General features: G+C 44.5%; 1 protein-coding gene and 1 non-coding gene across 3 annotated transcripts; one reads left to right on the forward strand and one right to left on the reverse strand.

Moving 5' to 3' along the window:
* The first annotated feature begins 73 nt into the window (after nucleotides 1–73).
* DDO (D-aspartate oxidase) lies at nucleotides 74–26018 on the forward strand. 2 transcript variants are annotated; one of them, XM_066373470.1, is made up of 5 exons: nucleotides 74–215; nucleotides 2357–2532; nucleotides 3778–3886; nucleotides 8604–8780; nucleotides 23484–26018. In XM_066373470.1, exons 2-5 carry the CDS (start codon nucleotides 2361–2363, stop codon nucleotides 24049–24051), a joined length of 1026 nt encoding a protein of 341 aa, XP_066229567.1. In that variant the 5' UTR covers nucleotides 74–215; nucleotides 2357–2360; the 3' UTR covers nucleotides 24052–26018. The 2 variants fall into 2 exon arrangements, with proteins under 2 accessions (XP_066229567.1, XP_066229568.1); XM_066373471.1 differs by lacking the exon at nucleotides 74–215 and adding an exon at nucleotides 344–1121.
* TRNAS-AGA (transfer RNA serine (anticodon AGA)) lies at nucleotides 19358–19433 on the reverse strand. The gene has a single exon. It is a non-coding gene; the product is annotated as a tRNA-Ser (tRNA).
* Nucleotides 26019–26405: the final 387 nt, after the last annotated feature.

A 26405-nucleotide genomic window follows, 5' to 3' on the forward strand; every position in this document is an offset into this window, starting at 1 on the left:
TCAAAAGTTCCTTTCTCCAGGGAAATAAGTGACGAGACCCAGGCGCGTGGGCCAATGGAGAGTAATATTAGAGGGAATGCCCTTAGTCATTTCCCCAATAGGAAGCAGTTTTGCTTTCTGTCTGTCTCTCAGGGCACTACGCTAACCACTCACTGGGAAAACAAGTGTTGATGCCAGAGTTTCCTGTGGGTTCAAGGCCGCTTTTTCAGGAAAAGGTACTTGAATCCTCCTGCCTGCTCATGGCTCAGGGGTCATTCTGTACTCACGGCAGGGGGGGGGGGAGTAGGGGGGGCAGTGGGGGGTGTGTCTTAACGAGATCAGGTGACAGATTCACGGGACACTAGGCCAGGCTGTATCCACCTTGCTTTTTCTCACTTCTTCTCCCTGGAAGCCGGCTATTCTCAGCCACGGATTACTTCCATTCTCAACTGAATTTATTAGAACTGTTTTGAGAAAGTTGCCGGGTAGGGAGGCCAGTGTGAAATAGGAAAGCCAGTAAAGGATTAGGTGGCTGCCTTCTGCCTCTGGGGCACACGTGTGGGGCTGCACTCCTCCAGCGTGCCCCCTGCACTGGTCTGCCCCGTGTCGCGGACCCTTCCCTTCTCCCTCCGCCCTGGCGTCCTGCTCCTTCTCAGTGAGCCAGCCGCTGGGAGCAGTCAGATAACAAGTGGCTGAGGAAGCACATATACTGCTTGAAAAGCAGAACGAACTCTCTGGAGGACTTGAAAGCATCAGAGACCGTCAGAGCCTGAAGGGACTACTGACAGCGGAGCCCCCACCCCCACGCTTGTCTTGCTGGCAGCAGAGGGAACCACCTGACCTCCTCTTGAGGAAAGGTGAATTTTATGTGCAGGTGGCCTTACTTTATATCGTGACCCAGCGCCCTGGCTACTGCTGATTAGACAGAGAAGAGCAACTGTGCCAAGGACAGATGTACAGTCTGGTTGAGCCCAACAAACTGGTGCTGGAACATTGTTCGATAAGGATGGCAAGACCAACTGAGACTCTCTCTGGAGCCTCCACCTGAGACCTATGGAGAAGTGAGACGGAGAGTGGGGACGGGGAGCCCGGTGGACGGTGGACGGTGGACGGGAGAGCTGCCAGCGGAGCAGCGCTCAGTGGTGAGGGGATGGGAAGGTGTTGAGCTCTCATCAACCCTCTCGTTCCCAGGCTCCTGCGCAGCCCAGCCAGGCTTCTGAATTTCCATACAAGACTCTCAGGAAGAGCCCTCTTTATGAGACAAACTCTGTGGGCCCTTTATTTACACCGATAGGAGCTAATGAAGAATTTATGAGGCTTGGTTTACAGATGAAGGAGTCAGGGTTGGAAGAGCGAGGGTGGTCCCCCAGCTTCTAGGAAAGCCTGCTCCCAGGGGGGGGGGGGTTCAGGTATAGGGTGGAGGTGACATGGGAATGTGAGGTTTGGGAAAGCGGTGGCAGAGGCAGGGATGGAGCTAGGGAGAGCTGGTTCCCAGTTAGAGTGAGGAGCAGGGGAGGGAATGTCAGTTCATTCGTTCAAACTTTCTGTCCAATGTGCTGTATTTGCTGCTTGTGTCTACCCTGCTTACTTCACTGACCTTCCTTAGGTTTTGCCCACAGGGAAAGTGGGTTGGGAAAGGGGACAGAATGAGTAGAAATGTTCCCCCAAATGAAAACCTCCTTACTTGTCGTGTGTCCTAAGGCAACTCCAGGCTGGTTTTGCACTTATGTCTTCAACTCCACTGAGACCTTGTTGCCCACATCTAGATATGTAATGGAAAGGGAGCTTACAGGGAGCTTTCCGTATCCTGCAAGACATGGCAAGAGGAAAGTTCTTATTTTGAGAGTCTGCAGACCTCAGGGTAGAACCTGTTGCAGGAAGCAACTCGATGGAGGATAGACACTCAGATACCTTAATCAATAAAGGAAGGAGAATTTATTAAGCTGGCAAAGCACATGGGGCTTGTAGCTCCAAAACACGGGCTCCTTGAAGTTGATTTTCTTACAGGTTATATCCCTTTACAGTATCTAAGCAATGGGCATGTGATTTCTTTGTTTGAGGTTTCCCAGGACTCAAGGAGAGGGGAGGGACAGTTTCGGCGGGGTCAGCAAGGGAGACTGGGTTTCCGGATCACTAGCCATAGTTACATACAGATCCTGCTATTCTTGCTTTGTGGTGTAACTATGGGATATAGTTAATTTATCACTGGCTGACTCAGTTACCCCAGCTGGCTCCTTTCCCTTATATGCTTTTCGTTTCTTCCTTCTCAGGGAAGAGGGGGCCTGCCCCTCCTTCCTCAGACCCTCAGGGCCAAACTTTGTACTGGATGGAATAATCCCTAAAACAAGGCTTATAGCTCACACCTCTCTCCTCTCAGGTCCATGGATACCGTCCGGGTTGCCGTGGTGGGGGCTGGTGTGATGGGGCTCTCCACCGCTCTGTGCATTTCCAAATTGGTCCCACGATGCTCCGTCACGGTTACTTCAGACAAGTTCACTCCTGATACCACGAGCGATGTGGCAGCAGGAATTCTTATTCCCCATGCTTATCCAGGTGAGAGGGAGTTTCACTTCTATGTCAGACATGGGAGATGTTAGGTAGACTAATGCTTGTGAAATCCTGTTGACAAAGACAGCTGGATATACATATAAGTATAATGTAACTTTTTAACATCTTATTGGTTCATCTGTTAGGAAAAGCTCAGTGATGCTTCAAGACAAGAACAATCTTTAAGTCTTAGTTTAAGAAGCAAATGTTTAGTTCTTGCTCATGGTATGTGTTGATTGAGCATCAGCCATGACCTACAGGGTCCTAAAGTGACTGGCAGCTGCTGACTTGAATGTCATCAACATCTGTGCCTAGGGGAATCTCACTTCCCAAAGTAAAATGCCCTGCAGGGAGCTCTTTTTGAGGGGATAACCTTTCTAGTACAGGTCTTGTTTCCTTGTAGCAGGTGAGCTCCTTGGGCTTCCCATTGATATACATTTTGTTCTCTGTTTGGTTGACCTGGGCCCCACAGATTACTTCTTTTTTTTTCTTTTTTACAGAGACAAGAGAGAGTCAGAGAGAGGGATAGACAGGAACAGAGAGATGAGAAGCATCAATCATTAGTTTTTCATTGCGCATTGCCACACCTTAGTTGTTCACTGATTGCTTTCTCATATGTGCCTTGACTGCGGGCCTTCAGCAGACCAAGTGACCCCTTGCTCGAGCCAGCGACCTTGGGTCTAAGCTGGTGAGCTTTTGCTCAAACCAGATGAGCCCGCGCTCAAGCTGGCAACCTTGGGGTCTTGAACCTGCGTCCTCGGCATCCCAGTCCAACGCTCTATCCACTGCGCCACCGCCTAGTCAGGCCACAGATCACTTCTTGTCACCTACCTGTATTTAACACCCATGAAAGTGGCCCTGGGTTCTTTCTCTTATTGTTTTAACTGTATGGCCAGCTGGATGCCTCAGCCATAAACTGACTTCTGCTCATGTTGGTGATAGACCCTTCCAGGACCTCTGGGATATACCTAGTGCCCAAAACCACCTGTCAACTGACTCACGCATCAGATTTTGCCCTAATTGGTTGGTTTCCCCTGTGTCAATTGATCATTATACAAACAGATGCTGACAGCATGTATCAGCATTCAACTCTGGTTGCTGACACAGCCTCCACAGTGTGGTACTTTATCTAAATGTTCTTCCTTGCCTCTTTATTTTTTCTCCCTTGGTTTCTAAGAAAGAGCTTACCAAAGCATAGTCATTATCATCATTTTTCTTTCTGTTCCACTTTGCTTTTCTCCATGATTACAGACACACCTGCCCACAAGCAGAAACAGTGGTTTAGAGAGACCTTTGATCACCTGTTTGCAGTTGCCAACTCTGCAGAAGCTGGAGAGGCTGGCGTTCATCTGGTGTCTGGGTAAGAGAGGCAGGCTGGAGTTATTTTAGAATTTAGAATGATTTTAACAGTCTTTAGAGTTCAACATGAGTTATTTTCGTCTGCTCTGAGCAGAGTGCTGACCTAGATGTGGAAGGATTTAAGAGAACATTTTAGGTTTTTTCCCAAAGAACTCAAGAAAGACAAATTATAGTTTTAGACCTTTTAATAATAAACAGCCATTGCAGTTTCTCATCGCAATAGTATTTTGAGTTTCCTCAGGGATTGTGCTGTGATGTACAAATATGGCTACAAAAGTATGTCAGGAAAGCAGTGAAGCTGGGTTATGTGAAGATAATGTGGCCGAGGGGAAGCAAACAGGTGTGATATTGGATGCATGCAGAGACCCAAAATAGAGAAGCAGCTTATATATTCAGTGTCCTTGGAGAATGCCATGTTCCAAAAATATAAATTTTGTAGGTCATTAAAGTTACCTTTTGAAGTGCCACTTCAGAAAAATATTTCTGAAATAGTTAGCACACTCCTATTTCATTCTTCATATCTGATTTTGTCCCAGTAGAGCCCAAGCTTTACATCAATCAGGCATCCCTGATTTGACTTCCCCATGCAGTGGGACACTCCTGCTTATTAGCAGGGCTGGCAGCCTCTTCGAGTCTACTCTTGAGGTGGCCATGAGGATGCTAATCAGTGCTGAGACCAACTGCCACCAGAGGAAAGACACGACTGACACACAAGTTAGTTGCAAGAATCACACAGGCAGTTTATACTCACAAATCCTTTTGGCATGCCTGGTTACAGCCTAAGGGGGGCCCCATCAGCATGCTCCTCTCGGCTGTCTTTGGACAGAGCAGCGTGGAGACAGTCCACGTTCACATTAGATTCTGGGTGACCACCACAGCAGGGGGAACTCTTAGCTTTAGTACCTTTTTTGGCCAACGCCTTCTAACAGGTGTTAATTTACAAGATTATTATCTCAAACTACTTTTTTGGGAGTTCCTTGAAGGAAGCCCTTTTTATGTTAATCTATTTAAACATTATATCAAGCCACTTCTAAGATGTTCCTAGGGAAGCTTCTTGTTTATGTTAATTTACAGAGTTATGACAACAAGCCATTTCTTATTTATGTATAACTTCACACACACATTAATTGGGGTCTGCTGGAAAGTCAGAGTCTGTTTATCACATTTGCACACACTATACTAATTCCTATCCAGATGGCATAATTTTATTTAATTTCATTAATTGATTTTAATTTTATATCTTAATTACTTTTATATATTTTTCAAATTTTTCTATATTTCTGCATATTTAATTACTATAACCTTATATTACTGCAACAGATTTCAAGAAACATATACTATTAAAAGAGTTTAAAAATAATTCCTAAGTAATGTTTCTAAAACAAATTAGCACTTAAATTATGATCATATCTTTCTATATGGTCTTAAATAGAGATCACTAACCATTCTATCACTTTTAATTTATGACATAACTTACCTGCCATTCTGTGTTTTCCAGAAAAATGTTTGCCTTTTGCTAAATTCTTAAGTCGACTACACCTTTTGTGCTTTCTAAAACAAAAACAAAAACAGCCCTGGCCGGTTGGCTCAGTGGTAGAACGTCGGCCTGGCGTGTAGAAGTCCTGGGTTCGATTCCTGGCCAGGGCACACAGGAGAAGCGCCCATCTGCTTCTCCACCCCTCCCCCACTCCTTCCTCTCTGTGTCTCTCTTCCCCTCCCGCAGCCAAGGCTCCATTGGAGCAAAGATGGCCCGGGCGCTGGGGATGGCTCCTTGGCCTCTGCCCCAGGCGCTAGAGTATCTCTGGTTGCAACAGAGCGACGCCCTGGAGGGGCAGAGCATCGCTCCCTGGTGGGCAGAGCGTTGCCCCCTGGTGGGCGTGCCGGGTGGATCCCAGTCAGGCGCATGCGGGAGTCTGTCTGACTGTCTCTCCCCGTTTCCAGCTTCAGAAAAATAAAAACAAAAACAAAAACAAAAAAAACAAAACAAAATGAAGACACTGTCCTCACTCCTCTTTTGAGATCAGGCTGTTTCTGCCAGTAACGTACCTGCATCAGGCACGTTTCTACCTTTTCCTTTTCTTGCCCTCCCTCACCATCACAAACACCAGATGATGTGGATGTTGACGTAATAAATTTTCCAAAGTCTTTGTCCAAAGTAGCAACTTTCACATCTCTACCTCAGAAGATGGATAGATACTATAACTGTCCCCAAAGCCAGCTGATGAGCCTCATAAGAAAATGGTTGTCATTAATATATGGCCACACTTTGTTTTAGTCCAAAACCAATGTGGTATAGTATAATTCACAAACTTTGGCTCTATGTAATTTTTAAAAACAGCTACGTCCAAAATTCAAATAACCTTTCAAGAGTAAGACTTTGTCACCATTGAGGATATTAAAAAGAATGTATTTTAAGCCATTATTAAAAAGAGTTATTTATTTCTCTTACATGCATGATTTTTATACCACTTGCTTCCAAAAAGAATTTGGATGAGTCAAGCAGAGACAAGGGCACAATGTTTTGTGCAACTTTGGCTTAAGTATACAGCCTTATGCAGCTATTCATTCCTTAAAAATATTTTTTCAGCATTCATCATCAATCTCAGGTACTGTCTTAAGTAATAGGGATATATAGTAATTTAGTACATACTGTTTGGCATATAGTAGATTCTCAATAAATATGTGTGGAGTGAATTTTTAAGAAAGACAGACATTGTCCTGTCCTCATGTAGCTTATGATCTTTGGGTAATGTCTCAAATCTAATGAGTTACAAATGAGATACAAGTTACCAAGGGAAGAGTGCAGGGTGCTATGGAAGCATTTCTTTGGAGAATAAACTTGCTCTGGGATTTTATGAGAAGCCACCAGGAAAAAAAAGGGATGCTTCAGTGGAGACTATCCAGAGGAGGTAAGTCAGACTGTGTGTAGAGGGGAAGAGGGCAGAGACAGTGCCAAGGCAGGAGGAGGCAGCATTCTGGGTAGAGGGAAGAGCACACGCGTAGACCTGAGACTGGGGTGACTGTGGTGTGTGGGAGGGATTGAAAAGTTCCAGCATCGTGGAAAGCCATTGAGAGATTTTACACAGTGAATAATGGATCATAGTTATGTTTCAAAAATATTTTGTCTGTAGCGTGGAGAACAGATTTGTGTAAAGAGAGATGATGGTGGGATAGATTAGGTATTGATAGTGGGGATAGAGAGTAGATAAATTTGAGACATGTTTAAGGGGAGATTTGATGGAACCCGATAGTTGATGGCATGCAGGGGGCGAGAGAGGAGAGAGAGTCAAGGATGTTTTTGGGCTTCTGGCATTAGCACTTGTGTAGATGGGGTCCCATTTTCTGAGTTGGATAAGATTGGGGGAAGGAGGAAAGGAAGGGTGTGTGGGGGGGTTAATGTATGAGACATGGAAGTAAACATCGGTGGGGAGTAGGCAACCTGGGTCTGGATCTGGTTTTGGAGCTCAGGACAGAGATCTGGGCTGGAGACGTACCCTTCTGAGTGTTTGGCCTCTAGATGATTGTGAAAATATGCAAGAGGGCAGTGTAGCCTGGGAGAGTGTGCAGAATGAGACAGCAAGAGGGCCCTGTGTGGAGCCCTGCAGCCAACATTTATACTTTCCACGGGACTGCTTAGAATGAATTACTTAGTTATGACTTACTTAAATTCTGGTACATTAATGATCAATCACATCATTAGCAACCATGCACAGCAATCAAATAATTTGTCTTGCAATTTTAGAGCAGCCATGACTTACAACATTTATTCCTATTGATGAAAACAGCACAACACTTATAATTTCAAACATATGGTTAGGAACTATTAGTAGGACTATTATAGGCTCTTTGTTAACAACCAATATCATCCCAGCCTCATCCACCCCAACTATACCTTAACAGTAGCAAGGCTCCACCAACAGCTCTTGGCTTCCCTTATCAAGAGCTAAATGGATGACCTACAAATTATGTCATAATTTGCACCCCAGCCTCCTACACCCCCACCATTCCAATTAAGATATTTTGTTCAAAACTGTGGCCAACGTTTAAACTTTTGATGGTTTGCTAGTAATTTATGTAAAGCATTATGCAAAACAGAAAAAACCTTTCCTCAAATATACAGTGTCATAAGTAAATAAGAAAATCTGGGCAAAAGCTTTTTGGTAAAAGAGAATTAAATTCAATCTTTAAAAGACATGCTACTGGCCCTGGCCAGTTGACTCAGTGGATAGAGCATCCGCCTGGTGTGCAGAAGTCCCGGGTTCAATCCCTGGTTAGGGCACAGGTTAGAAACGACTATGTGCTTCTCTTCCCCTACCTCTCCCCCATTACTTTCTCTTCTTCTCTAGCAGCCAGTGGCTCAATTTGTCTGAGTGTCAGCCTCAGGCACTAAGGATAACTTGATTGATTCAAACATTGGTTCCAGATGGGGGTTGCTGGGTGGATCCCAGTCGGGGTGCATGCAGGAGTCTATCTCCCCTTCTATCACTAAAAAAACCCCAAAACAAAACAAAAAACCACACACATGCCTTTTTAAATCTCATTCCCCACAATAATGAACATTTTAAATTTAGCTACTGAGTTATCTGAACCCAAAAGAATGGAAGAATAGATCCTTTTCTCTTTATGTGTGATCCAAGGGCTTTAGAGAATGTCACATGAGGTTCACTAGAAATCTATTTCACAAAATTTCTGGAAATTATTCACCTAGTATGTTTAAGTTGGCAGATATTTCAGAGCATTCCTAGTGAAGAAGCGCCATTCTGGGCTGACGTGGTTCTGGGATTCCGAAAGATGACGGAAGCTGAGCTGAAGAAATTCCCCCAGCACGTGTTTGGCCAGGCCTTCACAACCCTGAAATGTGAAGGCGTCACCTACCTCCCATGGCTGGAGAAAAGGTCAGTTTAAATGGCTCTTTGCTGCTTCCTTTGTCTGTCACAGCCATAAAAAACTTCATAGCTATTCATAAAATATAGACTAAAAATTCTCTGTGGTCCCTCAGAGCCAGTAGTGGAATTCAAATAATTTAACAACTGGTTCTCTGCCCTAATGACCCTTTTAAATATATAAAATCGATATACCAAAAGGTAGTTTATTATTTCATGTATTTAATACTTAAATAAGAACAATAAAAGAGGCACACAAAACAAGATTATATTATTAGAAACAGTTTTAAAATATCAATAAAAAATATTAAATAGTGCCTGACAAAAAACAATAAAACTGTTATTGAAGATATTTCCATATTGCTTCTTGATTGGCGTCCTCACTTGCAATTGTTTTCACCTATGGACGGAATGAACATTACTAAGGGTGCTTAGAATACACTGTTACACAGAAGAATGTTAAAAAAAAAAGAGTAAGGAATGTGAATCTGTGATTTCCACATTGGGTGGCTGCCCAGGCGCCCACCATAGAGAGAACCCTGATTACAAATGCCATTTTAACAGCTGGTTCGCCAAACTCAAAAAAATTAGGTATTGGCTCTGCCAAACTGGTGCAAACTGGCTGAATCCCACCACTGCTCAGAGCTCTTGCAGTGTGCCTTGTTGTCACAAATGGCTAGGACTTTGTAAAAGCAATTTGAAGACAGTGTCTGAATCACGGGAGCGAGTCACACCATTTTGATAGTAACATACCCATCTTCTACTTCTAGTGTGCAGGGGATACATGATTTGGTCCCCACCCCTAACCCCCTACACATACCAGTAAAACCCACTTACTAAAATAATATCTTATTTCTTTCTCTGTAAAATGGAGAAGTTTGGAAAGTATGCTTCCAGCCATAAAATTAGGTGATTTACTCTAGTTTTTTTGAATGGGAGAATCCTATGCTTGTTATAAATTATTTTTGAATATTTTTGCATTAGTGATAAAAAAAATTACCTTCATCATTTTCTTTTGTTATAAATGAGAACTCTAAAAACTGAGGGCTTATCTAAATTATGTAATTGATTCCTCACCAAGTTTAGCACCAAATACCTTGAACTTGCATTTTCGCTTGGTTTTTAAGGACTTCTATTTCCAGTTGGTTAAGAAATACATCAAGAGCATCTTTAATTGGGACACCTCAAATAAATCTCTCTATAGTTTAGTCTAGAAATTGCAGGCATGTTGGGGGTTGTGAAACATTGGCTTTTTCAATCTCTAAATGTGTATATTTGGTGGATAGATAACATTGTGAATTATTGTATAATGTTAGAAAAGTGACGAGGTAAGTGGGCAGTAATGATCTGGTTTCAGATATAGGATATAGAATAATTGATTCAGATACTTCATTAATTCCACAATTCTTTGTTGAATACCTATATATACCTGGCACTGTGCTAGAAACTGGCCAAAAAGAAAGATAAAAATCTGATCACTTTTCTTAAGGAATTTATAGTCTATTGGGGTGATTGTGTGCATATATATATATATGGATGTACTTATATTTTTGTATTAATCAACAATTACAGTAACACATATGGGGAGGGTTCAGTATAGATCTCTGAAAACTGAATGGGAGCACAGAGGAGGAGCCTAAGTCCATTGGGCACATGTCAGGAGCATCATGATATATCAGGGTTCCCCAAACTACGGCCCACAGGCCGCATGCAGCCTCCTGAGGTCATTTATCTGGCCCCTGCTGCACTTCCGGAAGGGGCACCTCTTTCATTGGTGGTCAGTGAGAGGAGCACATTGACCATCTCATTAGCCAAAAGCAGGCCCATAGTTCCCATCGAAATACTGGTCAGTTTGTTGATTTAAATTTACTTGTTCTTTATTTTAAATATTGTATTTGTTCCTGTTTTGTTTTTTTACTTTAAAATAAGATATGTGTGGTGTGCATAGGGATTTGTTCATAGTTTATTTTATAGTCCAGCCCTCCAATGGTCTGAGGGACAGTGAACTGGCCCCCTGTGTAAAAAGTTTGGGGACCCCTGTGATATATTTTTGTAGCTTTATAAGTGCTCTTCTCACTTTTACCTCTTAGTAATTTATATTGGTCATTTTACTTTTGTAAGTTCCAGTTTTATAAAACCTACATTTTTAAAGCTTGTTCACTGGCCCACAAACCACTATTTGCATGTTAAATTTGTACCTGAATACATTAGTTAACAAGGGAACATTTTGAACCATCACATGATGGCGTTGCTCATCAGCCAACATTCAGGTTTTAGCAGCATCATCATCTTTCCTGAGCGGCGTTCTTGTGTAGTGTTGCATTTTTTTTTTTTTTTCTTTTCATTTTTCTGAAGCTGGAAACGGGGAGAGACAGTCAGACAGACTCCCGCATGCGCCGGACCGGGATCCACCCGGCACGCCCACCATGGGGCGACGCTCTGCCCACCAGGGGGCGATGCTCTGCCCATCCTGGGCGTCGCCATATTGCGACCAGAGCCACTCTAGCGCCTGAGGCAGAGGCCACAGAGCCATCCCCAGCGCCCGGGCCATCGTTGCTCCAATGGAGCCTTGGCTGCGGGAGGGGAAGAGAGAGACAGAGAGGAAAGCGCGGCGGAGGGGTGGAGAAGCAAATGGGCGCTTCTCCTGTGTGCCCTGGCCGGGAATCGAACCTGGGTCCTCCGCACGCTAGGCCGACGCTCTACCGCTGAGCCAACCGGCCAGGGCGTGTTGCATTTTTGTCCTTATATTATAAAAATGAGTGGAAAAAACATGGAAGTGCTAATGTTAGTGATTCAAAATTGAGGTACATGTACTTTATCTTGAATTCAGAGGGGGGAATTGTTAGGCATGCCAAAATTTAAAATGTTCATGATTGGGGGAATAAGATTTAAAAAGTCATGTGTGTAGTTTTTTCTTAATGTCAATATGCTGCTTAATTTTTTTATTATGATAAAAAACAGGATGGAGGAATGTATACAAAATGTGAGATATAAAAAGTGAGGTGTCATTAGAGAGTTTTATGGTTTGGGGCATTTGTAGTTCTCTTGGGTTGAAGTTTCATTATTATCCCAAATTCTATTGTTTGGTTTCCACATCTTGGACTTTTGTCTCCATGTTCTGGAAAGTCTGTAAAACTCTGGAGCTCTGTGGTCTCTAGCAGACTGGGGAGAAGCAGGTGAGGAAAACCCCACAGAGCGTTTGTTCCCATTGCAGAGGCTGTCTGGGCTGGCCAAGGGCTCCTCTGTGTGGGGCTGGCCAGGGGTGGGTCAGGGAGAGTCCTGGACACAGAGATAAGGGAAGTGAATAGACTCTTGTAAACCCTTTATCCAGGTCCCTGACATTTTGTTTGGTCTTCTTTTCTCTCTCTCCTTATACATATTTAATTTTTCCAGAAGCATTGAAGAGTAAGTTGTAGACGTGATGCCCCATTATCCCTAAATGTTGCCACATGTATCTTCTAGGAACAAGGATACCCTCTGACATAAATATAGTACCAGGATCAAGCCCGGTATTTATAATGATCAATACTGTCATCTATGGACCTTATTCACATTTTGCCAACTGTTCAAATAGTGTTCTTTATAGTAATATATACATATATACTGTATAAATATAATATATATATACAGTAATATATACATATTTCTGGCCCATAACCCAATCCATGTTCATACATCACACACTGCATTTGGTTGTCATGTCTTGTTAGTCCCTGGTCTATTTTATGACCTTGTAAAGATCATATAATAAGACAGACCAGCTGTGTGATAGAATGCCCCTCAGCTGGGGTTTGCCTGATGTTTCCTCATGATTATACTAAGGTTATGAATTTTTGGTGGAAAACCGTAGAGATGATGTTGAGTCCTTACTGCATCACATCAGGAAGTGCATGGTGTAAATTTGTTTTCTTCTGGTGACATTAACTTTAATTGCCTAGCCCGCCAGTTTTCTCTACTATGAAGTTACTACTTTTTCCTCTTGCAGTTACTAAATGCTTTGTCAGATTATACCTGAGGCTATGTAAATATCCTGTTCTTTGTCTAACTTTCACCTACTACTTTTAGCATCTACTGATGCTTCCTTGCCTGAATTGTCACTATGTTTGCCAAGTGATAATTTTCTAACTCCTTCTATATTTAGTTTGCTTTCTATTATAAGAAAATGTAACTTTTTATTTTTCTTATCCTTTTCTTTTTTCATGTGACAGAGACAGAGAGAGAGAGAGAAAGACAGAGAGAGGGACAAACAGGGACAGAAAGACAGAAAGGGAGAGAGATGAGAAGCATCAATTCTTCACTGCAACTCCTTAGTCTCCTTAGTTGTTCATTGACTGCTTTCTCATACGTGCCTCTCATACGGGCTACAACACAGCGAGTGACCCCTTGCTCAAGCCAACGACGTTGAACTCAAACTAGCAACCTTGGGCTTTAAGCCAACGACCTTTGGGCTCAAGCCAGCAACCATGGGGTCATATCTATGATCCCATGCTCAAGCCAGCGACCCTGCACTCAAGCTGGTGAGCCCACACTCAATCTAGATGAGCCTATGCTCAAGCTGGTGGCCTCAGGGTTTCAAACCTGGGTCCTCTGCATTCCTAGTCCAACGCTCTATCCACTGCACCACTGCCTGGTCAGGCAACTTTTTCTTTTTCTATATTTGTTTATATCAGTATGGACTCATGGATTCCTATTTTATTTAGTAAATTTCAATCTATTTTATTATTTATTTTGATGTTCAAATTGTCCAAGATTTGGCCAGCTGGAGCCCCTTCAAGCTGCTCCTGTGTCCTTTTGACATGTCTGCATCTTCTTTTTAAAGCATTTTCTTGCTTTTGGGCACAAGTTTCCACATATCCCAGTTTTGAGAAGAAAAACATTTTTTTTTTAATGATAATTTCCCTCCATCTTTTCCTTACTAGAAGCCTGCAGCAATGCCACCATTTAAATTAATGGATCCAGCGCAGAAATAAACTGCCTTTACTCCTTCCCCCTTCCCTTCCTTTCCCTCTGTCACTGAAGTTTCACTCTGTTGTGATTTCTCTGAATGTGTAGCTAGAGACCTCACCCAGTATCAGACCCTTCTCTACCTTGTTCCGCTTGGGACAAGTATAAAAACAGAAGTCCACATGAGAATGTGCAATTATTTAAAAGTTCCTGATCAAACTAAGGAACCATTAAATAAGTTATAATTTATCTTTTTAACAAACATGTCTAACAATCACCTGAAGGCCAAGTTTACATTTAGAATTCTTGGAATCCCAGGAGCGCTGCACCTGACAATGACAGCACGGGGGCGTGGGTGTGTGTCAGGAGGCGGCCCCGCCCCTGCGCTCCAGCCACACTCCTCCTCCTGAGATGAGCTCTCCCTCGGCCACCCCTGGGGTTCAGAGGTGCACACAGGGGCACTATCTACCCCAGAGAAGACAGTGCAGGCCCTGGAAGTGGGGAGGGAATGGGGGGATGCTGGGTGCCCAGCTCACGGGCTGGAAGTGAAGGGACAGGCTTTGGCTGAGCGCATCCTCGGCCCACGCACTCATTTCTCAAGGCGGCTGCAGAGGGGTAAGCGTGAGGTCCGGGGAGGTCCAGAGGAAGGAAGGTACAGCTCAGATTAGCCAGGCTGCTGCAGAGTCCAGGGAGCAGTAATCACGGGGTCGGGGTATGAAGAGTCTCTCCCAATCTTTCACCAAAGCACTCCCTATCAAATATAGACAGAAGACAAATAGAGATTCTCCCTGGGAAACAGGGCACATTGCTTTCATTTTGTTTTAAGGGACAAATAGTAAATAAGATCCTTGGAAGATGGGGAGCTTTGAAGGGACAGGTATCTACATGACATTTGAAGATGTGATAGATGGGGGGCATGTGGGGGAGGGTGGAGACAGAGAAGCCAGTGTCATCCCCAGCGTCTTTGTCACCTCTTCTGAGGAGTCTTCCTAAGTCTCCTAGTTTGCCTGGGGCTGCTCTGGGCACTGAGAAATTTCTCCCTGGGCGGGGTTGGGTGGGCTTGTCACTGTAAGTGATGGCCAGTCCCCCACATGGCCACAGTCCCAGCCTCACTGAGAATGAATGTTTTAGCTCTGGGGCCAACCTCAGCCATTTTCACAAGAAACAAATACAGATGACTTTCAAACAGCAGGGGTTTAAAGTGCTTGGGTCCATTTTTATGCAGATTTCCCCTGCATATCCCATTCCCAGTTTTTGCATCTGTGGATTCAATGGATAGGGGATGCAGAGGACCCACTGTATGCAATGTTCTATGCCATTTTTTTTTTTTCATTTTCTTTCGCATTTTTTTGAAGCTGGAAACAGGGAGAGACAGTCAGACAGACTCCCGCATGCGCCCGACCGAGATCCACCCGGCACGCCCACCATGGGGCAACGCTCTGCCCACCAGGGGGCGATGCTCTGCCCATCCTGGGCGTCGCCATATTGCGACCAGAGCCACTCTAGCCCCTGAGGCAGAGGCCACAGAGCCATCCCCAGCGCCCGGGCCATTTTTGCTCCAATGGAGCCTTGGCTGCGGGAGGGGAAGAGAGAGACAGAGAGGAAGGTGCGGCGGAGGGGTGGAGAAGCAAATGGGCGCTTCTCCTGTGTGCCCTGGCCAGGAATTGAACCCGGGTCCTCCGCACACTAGGCCGACGCTCTACCGCTGAGCCAACCGGCCAGGGCCTTCTATGCCATTTTATATAAGGGATTGGAGTATCCCTGGATTTCAGTATCTGCGGGGTGGGGGTGGTCCTGGAATCAAACCCCCAGGGATACTGAGGGACTGTAACTAAGTTTTGGGGAGTCAAAAGTTATTTTTGACTACATGGGGTTGACACCCTTAACCCCTGCCTAGTTCAGGTGTCAACTGTATTATCTGACGAGTTCAAATGCTTTCAGGGTGGTATGGCCATAGACCAACTGTATTATCTGGGAGATATGTTCTGCTTGCTTCTAGAGTAGGGGTCAGGAACCTTTTTGGCTGAGAGAGCCACATATTTTAAAATATAATTCTGTGAGAGCCATACTACGACCCATGTACGTTACGCATTATTCCAATAAAAATTTGGTGTTGTCTCGGAGCACAGCTGTGATTGGCTACAGCCACCCGCAACAATGAACATGAGTGGTAGGATATGAATGGATTGTAATACATGAGAATGTTTTTTTTAACATTATTATTTTTATTAAAGATTTGTCTGCGAGCCAGATGCAGCCATCGAAAGAGCCACATCTGGCTCTCGAGCCATAGGTTCCCTACCCCTGTTCTAGAGCATCACCTTCTAGAAAACAGGCCTCTTATTTCTGTAATAACTTTATTCTCAGGCCTAATTGCTAACTGTGGAACAAAGGCCTGGGAAGACTCCTGCTACCCTCTCATTAGTTAGAAGCCTGCTGTCCCATTTTACTTTACTTAAAACAACCCCAGTGAGTGGTAGGCACTTTGTGCCTGTAGGGCCAGTAGTCGGGGTTGCCGTCACTGCAGCCAGGCAGGTGCAGATTCCCGTTAGACTCGGACAGATGTTACAGAAACTGCAGAGCCAAAAAATGGTGAGTCATTCCTTTATCCTAGCCTCACATCTGGCCGGCAAGAAACACACAGAGGGAAAACACTTCCCTTGCCATTCAGGGCTCCCAAAGCCACTGACACATCTGAATTTTTCCTGGACTCAAAGGCCCCCATCAGTCTTAGTCACCTCTGGTTCCCCATCTGTATACCTTCTCCCTTCTCATCTCTGCACAAACTGGCTTCTCCTTCAGCACCTTGCCATCTTGGCTTTCTTCTCTCCAACTAAAAATGGCTTCTCCTTCCTCCTTCTTTTTCCCCTCTGCTTAAAACTTTTTGGCACAAAATCCCTCCTCCAGCACCCATTAGCACAACAAAGCCCCTTCCTAAGCAGGAAGGTAATCAGCCCCATCACCTGGGCAGTGCCATTCATGTGGGCAGTGGCCATTTTTAACAATAAAAGTTAAAATCAAGAAAATACAGATTTTACAAACTCATTTGCCCAACAGTGCCCGTGGGGCCATTGCCTGACTGCAATACCACAGGCATGATGACCAGCAAGCTGGGGTTTGTGTCTTGGAGCCCGTTGCTTGTTGTCTCTTGTCCCCAGCCTTGGGGAGGCCTTTTTGCAGTCCATCTGTTTGATATACACTTCCACCATGACAGTGGGCTGGGACACCGGAGATCCTAGCAACCCACCCTATCTCTCTCAGCACCTGCTAGGGTCCCTGATAACTCATGCTTCCTCCTGCTGCCCAGTGCAGGGCCGGCACTGAAACCTCGCAGAGGCCCCGTTCTGTGGAAACTGGCTGTCCCCCTTACCTCAGGGCCTGGCGTGGGGCCAGCAGGCCGAGGTGAAGAAGAGAGAGGGCCACCAAGTTCCCTTTTCTCCTGAGGGAGGCTCTGTAGAGCAGGGGCTTCCTCTGAGCCCAAGGCAAGGATTTAGGCCCGCTGGAAGGCAGGGCAGCCTTTCAGGACAAGGATTTAGCCTGCTGGATGGCAGGGCAGCCTGGTAGTGAGGGACTGCGACCTTGGGGCTCACTCTGAGCTGCCAGCCACTCTCCTCTACCGGAAGCCACACGGTCCCAGCTTGGTCCTCACACCCAGGATCCGTTTTGTTGCCTCCTACTCCCCTTCTACACAACGTGGATGTTCAGCCTCCTGTGGTCTGACTCAAAAACAGGCATTTTACTCAGCAAGTCAGAAAGGGAAAAAAATATTTTTAACCACAAATTAGATCATTATTATATATTATAGAGCAATAAGGATCATCTCCCTCTCAAAACATATATCTCCAGTAATAACCATAACAAACAAATGAACAAAACCCGCTGAGGTTTAATCAGCCATACAGATCGTTTTTATACCTTTGGCCAGTGGAGTCAGTCTGCTGCTTTTTACTTGCTCCTTCCAGGAAACGAATCATAGAGGCAATAGGTCAGCTGAGCCTGACTCTTTGCCGGGCATTTTACCTAAAGAAGTCATTCGAGCTGGACCAGGATTGTCCTGCGTTTGACGACATCCAGAAAGCTGGGTGCCCGTTTCTGTACCAGGGGCCCTATAACTTAGGTGCATTGCTTACTTTTCAGGAGGCCATACCTTGTTCTGCAGCCCTGATAGGGCCCACACTGACCCCAGCACTGACCACACTGGCTTCTCTCCCTCTCCCTTCCTTCCTGCTCATCTAGCAAGTCCTTGGGAAAGCCCTCTGTCTCCCACCTCCTCTGTCTGCTGCTCTCCCACTGGGCCAGACTCACAGCAGTGCCTATGAGAGAAAGGTGGTTGCCTCAGCAGCTGCCCTGAAATATGGATTCTACATCAGCAACGTGACAGGTTGTCCTTGACTTACAAATGTCTGACTTGCAAAGGCCCCTCCCTCTGAGCAGCAGGCCTCTGCTGCCCTGCACCCAGCACATGCCTGCTAGAGCACAGCCTTCCTTCCCCAGCGTCCCTCGGGATTTCTGCCCCCTCCCAAAGTTTGCCCCCAACCCCAACCAGAGGAACAATGGGCCAAAAATGGCCCAGACACAGGTCTAAAGTGAGCACTGCCCTTTCTCCCTGGCTGTCCAAGGATGAGGCAGGTGGGGACCATCCAGAAAGATGAAAAATGATTTGTTTATTTTTTCTGATGAAGGCAGCAAGGTTTAGTAGGGAGCAGATGGGGGCTCTGTGGGTGTAATAGCCTTGGGAGCTTCCACAGCTCCGGGGACTTCTGCTGGGCTTCCGTAGCTACTCTAAAGCAGCTGCAGAGATGAAGGTTTTCCCGGACTAAAAGTGCACAGCTGCTCCCCACCTGCACATCGAAACCCTGTGGGCCTCATTCACATGCTTTTCCCCAAAAGGACCAGAATGGCTCCATGCCTGAACAAGGCTTATAGCGATGAATACAAGTTTGTGGGGTGGCCAAGGCAGAGATGAAGATCCTGAGAAGTGGGAAAGAGAATGCAGTTAATTTTATTAGAACATGCATTGCAAGGAAATGAGGGGGGAATGTGGTCATCAGATGAGATAATGTTGTCAGGTCATAATTAGACTATACAATGTGCAGGAAGTCCCAAGTATCTTTCACTCAGATTCTCCAAATCTTAAACTTACCATATTTGCTTTATCTTTTTTCCTCCAAATATACATTTTTGCAGTAAGCTGCAGATGTGATGCTCTTTTACCCCAAATACTGAATATGTATTTCTTAAACTCCATATATTTTCTGTATGACCAAGGCCAAGTAATCAGAACGAGGGCATTAAATTAACATGGGTACATTTCTTTTTTTTTTTTTTTTTTTTTTTTCATTTTTCTGAAGCTGGAAACAGGGAGAGACAGTCAGACAGACTCCCGCATGCGCCCGACCGGGATCCACCCGGCACGCCCACCATGGGGCGACGCTCTGCCCACCAGGGGGCGATGCTCTGCCCATCCTGGGCGTCGCCATGTTGCGACCAGAGCCACTCTAGCGCCTGAGGCAGAGGCCACAGAGCCATCCCCAGCGCCCGGGCCATCTTTGCTCCAATGGAGCCTTGGCTGCGGGAGGGGAAGAGAGAGACAGAGAGGAAGGCGCGGTGGAGGGGTGGAGAAGCAAATGTGTGGTTCTCCTGTGTGCCCTGGCCGGGAATCGAACCCGGGTCCTCCACACTCTAGGCCGACGCTCTACCGCTGAGCCAACCGGCCAGGGCAACATGGGTACATTTCTGAAGTCTACAGACCTTACTCAGATTTTTTTCCAGTTGTCCCATTAACATGCTTTATAGCAGAAGAAAATCCAAGATCACATGTTGCAAAAATAATAATAATAAATACATTTAATGACTATATATATTCACTAGAAGCAGTTGACTAGGTTCTGCCTAATTCAAAGGGAGAGGAGTTAGGCTTTAGCCTTGCAGGATAAAGTTTCAAAGAATTTTTGGTTCTATTTTTAAAAACACCACCATTTGTCCTCTAAGTACAAATTGTTTACATTCTTATCACATGCAAAATATTCATATATATAATTATATATAATTTTAACTACTCTGAGCTTTTTCAGGTATAGAGATACATTAAGTGTCACTATGAAGAAATAATGGATTATTTCCCTTGTAAATGTATATGCAAAGTACTGTTTGCCAACTGAAATTTTAAAATTAATTTTCTTTCTCATTTTCAGACAAATATGTAGACTAAACTTAGTAATTTCCTGATCACTGTTAAAGTGTCATGCTTCAGGCTTGAAGCAAGGATTAAGGTTTTTAATTGATTATGCTTACTAATACATAACACGTCCTACATGAAATCTCACAGAGCCAGCCCTCTGTTCTGGGTCCTTGAGCACCATCCTCTCCCGCTGCCTTTTGTACCTCTCCACGTCTTTAGCAATGGCTTTCTAGCTCTCTACTGTTTCTTTCATCTCCATGTTATCTTCACATAGTGACTCAAAACTCAGTGCTGTTTTTCTCATCCTAAGAAACTTTAAACTCTAGATCCCATCTCAGGAATCACTGGTACTTCCTGGGGCAGAGAGGAGTCTAGGCAGAGGCTGGGGAAATGTCCCCTTTGTAAGGTATTTTTCCCCGCCGCCGAGAAGGAAGGAAGGGGGCCAAAGCCACAAAGTGTGGAATAGCAAAGGCTTTATTTAGTACAGCGCATCCCGCATCCCGCCCGATGAGGTTCCCTGGCCCCAAGGAAAGATGGAGGCCAGGGAAGTCACAAGTGGTGACCCGTGTGGGAGATATTTAAAGGGTTCCTAGGGTGGTCGAGCTAATATGACGTGGTGAAATCTCACTGGCTGGCAGACAGTAGCTTTTTTCCAAAGGGTTCCTGGGAAGTTTCTTTTGGCGGGCTTGGTTGTGGGCGGTCCTAGCCAAAGTTCGTGGGTCTGACCTTTCCCATTATCCACCGACTTTACACCCTTCCCAGCTCTGATCCCCAGGTTCCTCCTGAGTCGCAGCAGTTATCCTAGAATCAGTCTTCGCAGGCTCCTGCTGTCTGCTTCTAATGGAGAAAGTTCCAGCCAGGCTGAGGAGCCGACTGGGGAATGGACGCCATACCGTCCCCCTCCTCCCTCCATCCTTCTTGGTCCAGAAACAGATTTTCTAAAAGCAATCTAGTTTGCAGGGAAGTATCTGGGTCTTCACACAGAAGATATTGTGCCCCAAGTTGTCTTAGATCCTTGGAAGAGAGTCAACTTTATATTTGTGTAACTCAGAGACTATTTGGATAGTATTCCTAGAATAAAGGTATCAGCTGTCAAAATGGTAACAAAAGAGTGTTAAAATCCCTACCTTTGGCAAGGCTGAAAGTGCTTAGAAAATTTAAATGACAAGAAGAATCTTTTCCCCACTTTCTATTCATTAGGTTCAAAAAATAGTTAGGTCTATATTTCAGTGGTGAATGGCAGGTGCATGTGTGTGGGTTCCAGGCAATATCTTGGCTCTGCAGCACCCCTCCTTCTGTCCCTGCTGCGCTGTGCCCCTGCCTCCCCTGACCTCTCCTCCAAGGTCCTGCCTCCTTCTTGCAGCCCTGCTCCCGCTCCCCAGGACTGCTGTCAAACAGCCCCAGCCCTCTGCACCGGGAACGCACCAGGGACCTGCCTGTCCTCTGCACTTCACCCTCCACAGGTCTCCACACCACAACCTCCACATACCCCTTTAGTGCTGCCCAGGATTCCTCTCATGTAGCCTGGACTGTGGCAAGGCAAGGCAGGAAGGGTGCAGGAATTGCCTCTAGTCCCAAAAGAAAAGTGGGGAGGGGGGGACTCCCTTTTGCTCTTGGGAGGTGCAGTGAGTGTGTGTGTATAAGAAAGTGCTTAGTGTAACTCCCAGCAAGTTGAAGAAAGTCCGTTCCTGAAGACAACCATGCCCTGAGTTTATTGGTCAGGCTGATGTGGTCCAGCAGAGGGCTGGCTTCTAGGCTTGGTAGAAATGGACATTCTTGGGTTTTAAGGTGATAATCAGAGGACATTGGGCTGGGGCTATTTAGCGAGCACAGCTTTCCCCATTCCCCATTTCCTCACGAATAGTTGGGGCTATGGTATTCTCTCTGTCCAGGGTGAGGTCTTTCTCAGTTGCAGGAAGCCCAAGAACAAAGCCACCAAGCTTCTTATATCCCCAACCATGTCACGCAAGACCTCGAGAATGACTACTTCATATGGTCATAAAGTCAGCCTTGTAGGTGCCTGGCCACCAATTGAACATCCAGCTTCCGGGTAGTTTCCTCCTACATTTTTGTGCTATCTTAGTGCATTGGCCATGGGATACACAATAGTGACTGACTATCATCACACGGTTCCATTGTTGCCACACCAGGATGACTGGTCCCTGGGCACATACAGTAAGTTTCCCCCTGGGGTCTGAGTCCTGGGAGGGACCCAGCACAGCAAACCTGACAGGGCTTTCCAACAACCTGTCCACTATGGTAATTTAAGGAGTTCCCTGGTAAAGGGTGGATTTTCATCAGTACTTCAATCAACAAGTTACCCTTGACATGGAAAAGGACATTTACCTTTATTGAATGTTTTTAAGGTTTTAGTCATTGATTTTACAGAAAGAGGAGAGAGAGGGGTCAGGAAGGAAAAGTATCAATTCATAGTTGCTTCACTTTAGTTGTTTGTTGATTGCTTGTTGTATGCGCCTTGACTGGGTAAGCCCAGGGTTTCTAAGCAGTGTCCTCAAATTCCAAAGCTAGTAAATTTTCTTATTTTTCTGAATTAAGAGAATTCTGAGTTTTAATTGGAATGGTTGGAACACAGAATATAATATTTACATATTAACCCTCTCACGGTAACATCCTTTTGGTAGACATGGGGGGGAACAGAGCCCCAGGTGCAGAAGAAAATATTGGGCCCCTTAAAAAAAAAGAGAGAGAGAGACAAGGAAAATAAAAATACATGTTAACCATATTTTTAAATAAATAAAAAACATTATGTACTATTAATGTTAAAATTGCACATATGAAACCAAACTTAGTGTCATTAAAAAAAATGTGAAGTTGGGGTTTTGCGGGGCACTTTAGAAGTTGGGACCCAGGGCACATGCCCAGTGCGCCCACCATTAAATCCACTTCTGGGGGGGGGAGCATGTCACCCCTGTCCCAACTGTCTAGTTAGGGAGAGCAGACTAATACAAAGAAACATGCAAGCATTAACAATATGAGACAAAATGTCCAAGGCAGTTAATTTAGGTACTAAATAAATGACATAAACAAGAAAGACTTGCATATTTAAAGTATCACATTAACTTGGTATTTATTTATTTATTTATTTATTTATTTATTTATTTTAATGGGGTGACATTGATCAATCAGGGTACATAGGTCCAGGGAAAACATCTCCAGGTGGTATATATTTAGCATCTGAAACGATATGGAAACTCTACTATACACAAAACGGACAAAGTGCAGGGTGGGGCAAAAGTAGGTTTACAGTTGTTTATATGGAAAAAATACAATAATTAATAAATAATACAAGCATAAACTGTGTTTCACATACTCACAACTGTAAACCTACTTTTGTCTACCCTGTATATAATTTCTCTGGCTTTGAATTTTTGAAATAGGTTTTTATTTAAGTTTCGACTTTAGGAATCTCCAGTTTCCGAGGATGTGAAGCAATTAGTGGCTAGAATTTGGCCTCCTTGGGCCCTGGAAGCTCTTGAGGTGTTTGTTTCCGTGTTCCTGTCCATCACTTCCTGTAGGGGGTTGAGCAGGAAGCTGCTAAAGCTCACCTCCTGGTCTCTTGTTTTCCCCAGGTTAAAGGAAAGTGGAGTCCTGATACTCACCCGGCGAATAGAAGACCTGTGGGAGCTTCACCCATCCTTTGACGTTGTGGTCAACTGTTCAGGCCTTGGAAGCAGAGAGCTTGTGGGAGACTTGAAGATTTCCCCTGTGAGGGGACAATTACTCAAAGTTCAGGCTCCCTGGGTGAAACATTTTATCCGAGATGGGAGTGGGCTAACATATATTTACCCTGGTGCATCCAACGTAATCCTGGGTGGAAGTAGGCAACAAGGAGACTGGAATCTGTCCCCAGATGCAGAAATTAGCAAAGATATATTTTCCCGATGCTGTGCTCTGGAGCCCTCCCTCCATGGAGCCTGGGACGTAAGGGAGACAGTGGGCTTGAGGCCCTTCAGGGCTGGAGTTCGGCTAGAGAAAGAGTTCCTAGCCAAGGATGGCCGGAGGCTGCCTGTCGTCCACCACTATGGCCACGGGAGCGGGGGCTTCTCTATGCACTGGGGTACTTCTATGGAGGCTGCCAGGCTGCTGAGTGAGTGTGTTCAAGCCCTGGGGACCCCCACTTGCGAATCAAAGCTGTAAGTAACATGAAGTGACAGCAAATGGACAAGGAGACTATTAATCAAAATATAATTTCCTTTCAAAATTAGAAATGATACAATGTGTAAGAATAGATTTAGGACTAGTACTAATCTAACTTAGTGCTAATCTGGTACTAGATTTACATCTAGTACTAATCACATGGGACATAAAGCTCTATTTCTGTTAAAAAATAAAGATGAAAAAAAGATTACTTTTAGATCTGGTGTGCAAGAATCTACGCTAATTTTATATGGTTGCTAAAATCCGTAGGGATCTTGATATTTTTGGCTCATAAATCCACAGGAGGAGACAACATATGGAAATCACTGAACTCACTGTCAGTAGCAGAGCTGCCCATGATGCTCACAGGTTGTAGTGGAATTAACATTATAATCCCTGTAAATAAAATCACATGGTGATCAAACAATAAAAGTTTATTACATTTCATGGAAGATAAAGCATGAATCCTGTTAGAAGAATTTCTGGTAGAAGACACGGATGAAATTACCTAAGCATATGGCATCAACTCAATAGCTGTCTGGGGTTATTCCCCTAGGGGTCAGATTTTGCATTACCACAGGTGGTGGAGAGTTGACTCGGCTCGCTGTAACGGTGACTTTGCTTAAGCATTTCTGAAGATTGAATAGCATATGCAGGCAAAGAGCTAATTTGCTAATTAAAATGGAACAATCATTCTGAATAAAATATAACCAGAGTCTTCTTCATGTTGTTAAAAAGTACTGTGAAGGAGGGGAATGTGTCTCATGATAAAATGAATTTGGGAATTGCTGAATTAAATATATTTAACAGGGCCTGACTAGGTGGTGGCACAGTGGATAGAGTGTTAGCCTTTGATGCAGAGGACCCAGGTTTGAAACCTGAGGTCACCAGCTTAACTGCGGGCTCATCCAGCTTGAGCTCAGGGTCGCTGGCTTGAGTGTGGGATCATAGACATGGCCCCATGGTCACTAGCTTGAGCCCAAAGATTGCTGGGTTGAGCAAGGGGTCACTCACTCTGTTGTAGTTCCCCGGTCAAGGCACATATGAGAAAGCATTCAATGAACAACTAAGGAGCTGCAGTGAAGAATTGATGCTTCTCATCTCTCTCCCTTCCTGTCTGCTGTCCCTATCTGTCCCTCTCTCTCTGTCTCTCTCATAAATATATATACATGTATATGTACATATATGTACATATATATACCTATGTATATATACATATAACATATATATGTACATACATATATATAATAGGTTTCTTGAGTTGGGTCTACTCAGAGCCTTTAAACCATTCATGGTTATCATGAATCCTCAGGAGGGCTTTGGCTTGAATGAATGGTGAAAGAGGTGAAGATTGGGACAAACAGGTAATTTTAAGTTTAATTTTGGGGAAGATGGCATATGTGTAGAAATGAATTCTATTTTGGATATTCTGAGGGAGATATGGATTAGCAATGAGAATGTGGGAAGGAGAAAGCCCCTAGGACAGCTTCATTTTTACTGTTGTATTCATTGAGCTTTTGCATCTAATTTTATTTGAAGAGAAAATTCTGATGGAAGAGAGAAAGAAGGTGAGGGGCCGGAAACAGAAAAAGGGAGAGAGAAAACACATTCAAGTGTGAGTTCTTTTTTATAGATGTCCACCAGGGGGTGGTATTGTATCAAATTCAGATAAATTGGTAAATTTGAAAATTTAGAAATGGCTAGAAATGAAAAAATGGATACTAAGTGTGTTGAATGAATATGTGATTCTTTTGAGTTTACATGCCCCAAAATGCCTTTTTTTCTGAATTCTGTGTAAAGTATTTGATAAATGTACAAGCTTAGACTGGGAATCCACACAGACATATACTAACACACTTGCATTACATGAAATCTGTGAGAAATAATGTTATGATGAAATGGCATTGTAAAGAAGGAAAATGAAATTTTTAATGGTAAAAAATAAAAATGAAGACTGCTGCTCAGAATAGGTAGTCTTTCAGTCGTTTTTACAGTGGTTTGAAGTGTTTGCATTTGTTGCTTTTGCCCCCATTTCGATCTCACTGCATTTTCACGTCTGTGGGTAGGCCCACAGTGTCACCCTGTGACATTGTCTGTCTGCTACTTTCAGAGTTCAGTTTCACTCTGCATTTTCTATTTCTAATGCCCAACTTTACAAGACTGAAAGATGGAGGCTTCCTGAGAAAGGGCTCATGGCTGCAGCCTTGTTTCATTTTCACTAATTGCTGAGTCTTTGCTCCCACTGTCTCTCAAAGGTATTTGGTCAGCAGCTGCCAAACTTGGCTGCACATCAGAATCACCTACCCAGCCCTGCTCTATTAAGTTGGGATCTTTGGAGGTGGGGTGGGGCCACG

Source organism: Saccopteryx leptura, chromosome 3 (genome assembly GCF_036850995.1).
Source record: "Saccopteryx leptura isolate mSacLep1 chromosome 3, mSacLep1_pri_phased_curated, whole genome shotgun sequence".
In the NCBI taxonomy this organism is placed as follows: Eukaryota; Metazoa; Chordata; class Mammalia; order Chiroptera; family Emballonuridae; genus Saccopteryx; species Saccopteryx leptura.

Excerpts from the sequence above, each read along its gene's own strand:
- DDO (XM_066373470.1), top strand. The coding sequence starts at position 2,361 with ATGGATACCGTCCGGGTTGCCGTGGTGGGGGCTGGTGTGATGGGGCTC. Across the intron at positions 2,533-3,777 it reads TATTCCCCATGCTTATCCAG|ACACACCTGCCCACAAGCAG; the intron begins GTGAGAGGGAGT and ends CCATGATTACAG. Across the intron at positions 3,887-8,603 it reads GGCGTTCATCTGGTGTCTGG|TTGGCAGATATTTCAGAGCA; the intron begins GTAAGAGAGGCA and ends AGTATGTTTAAG.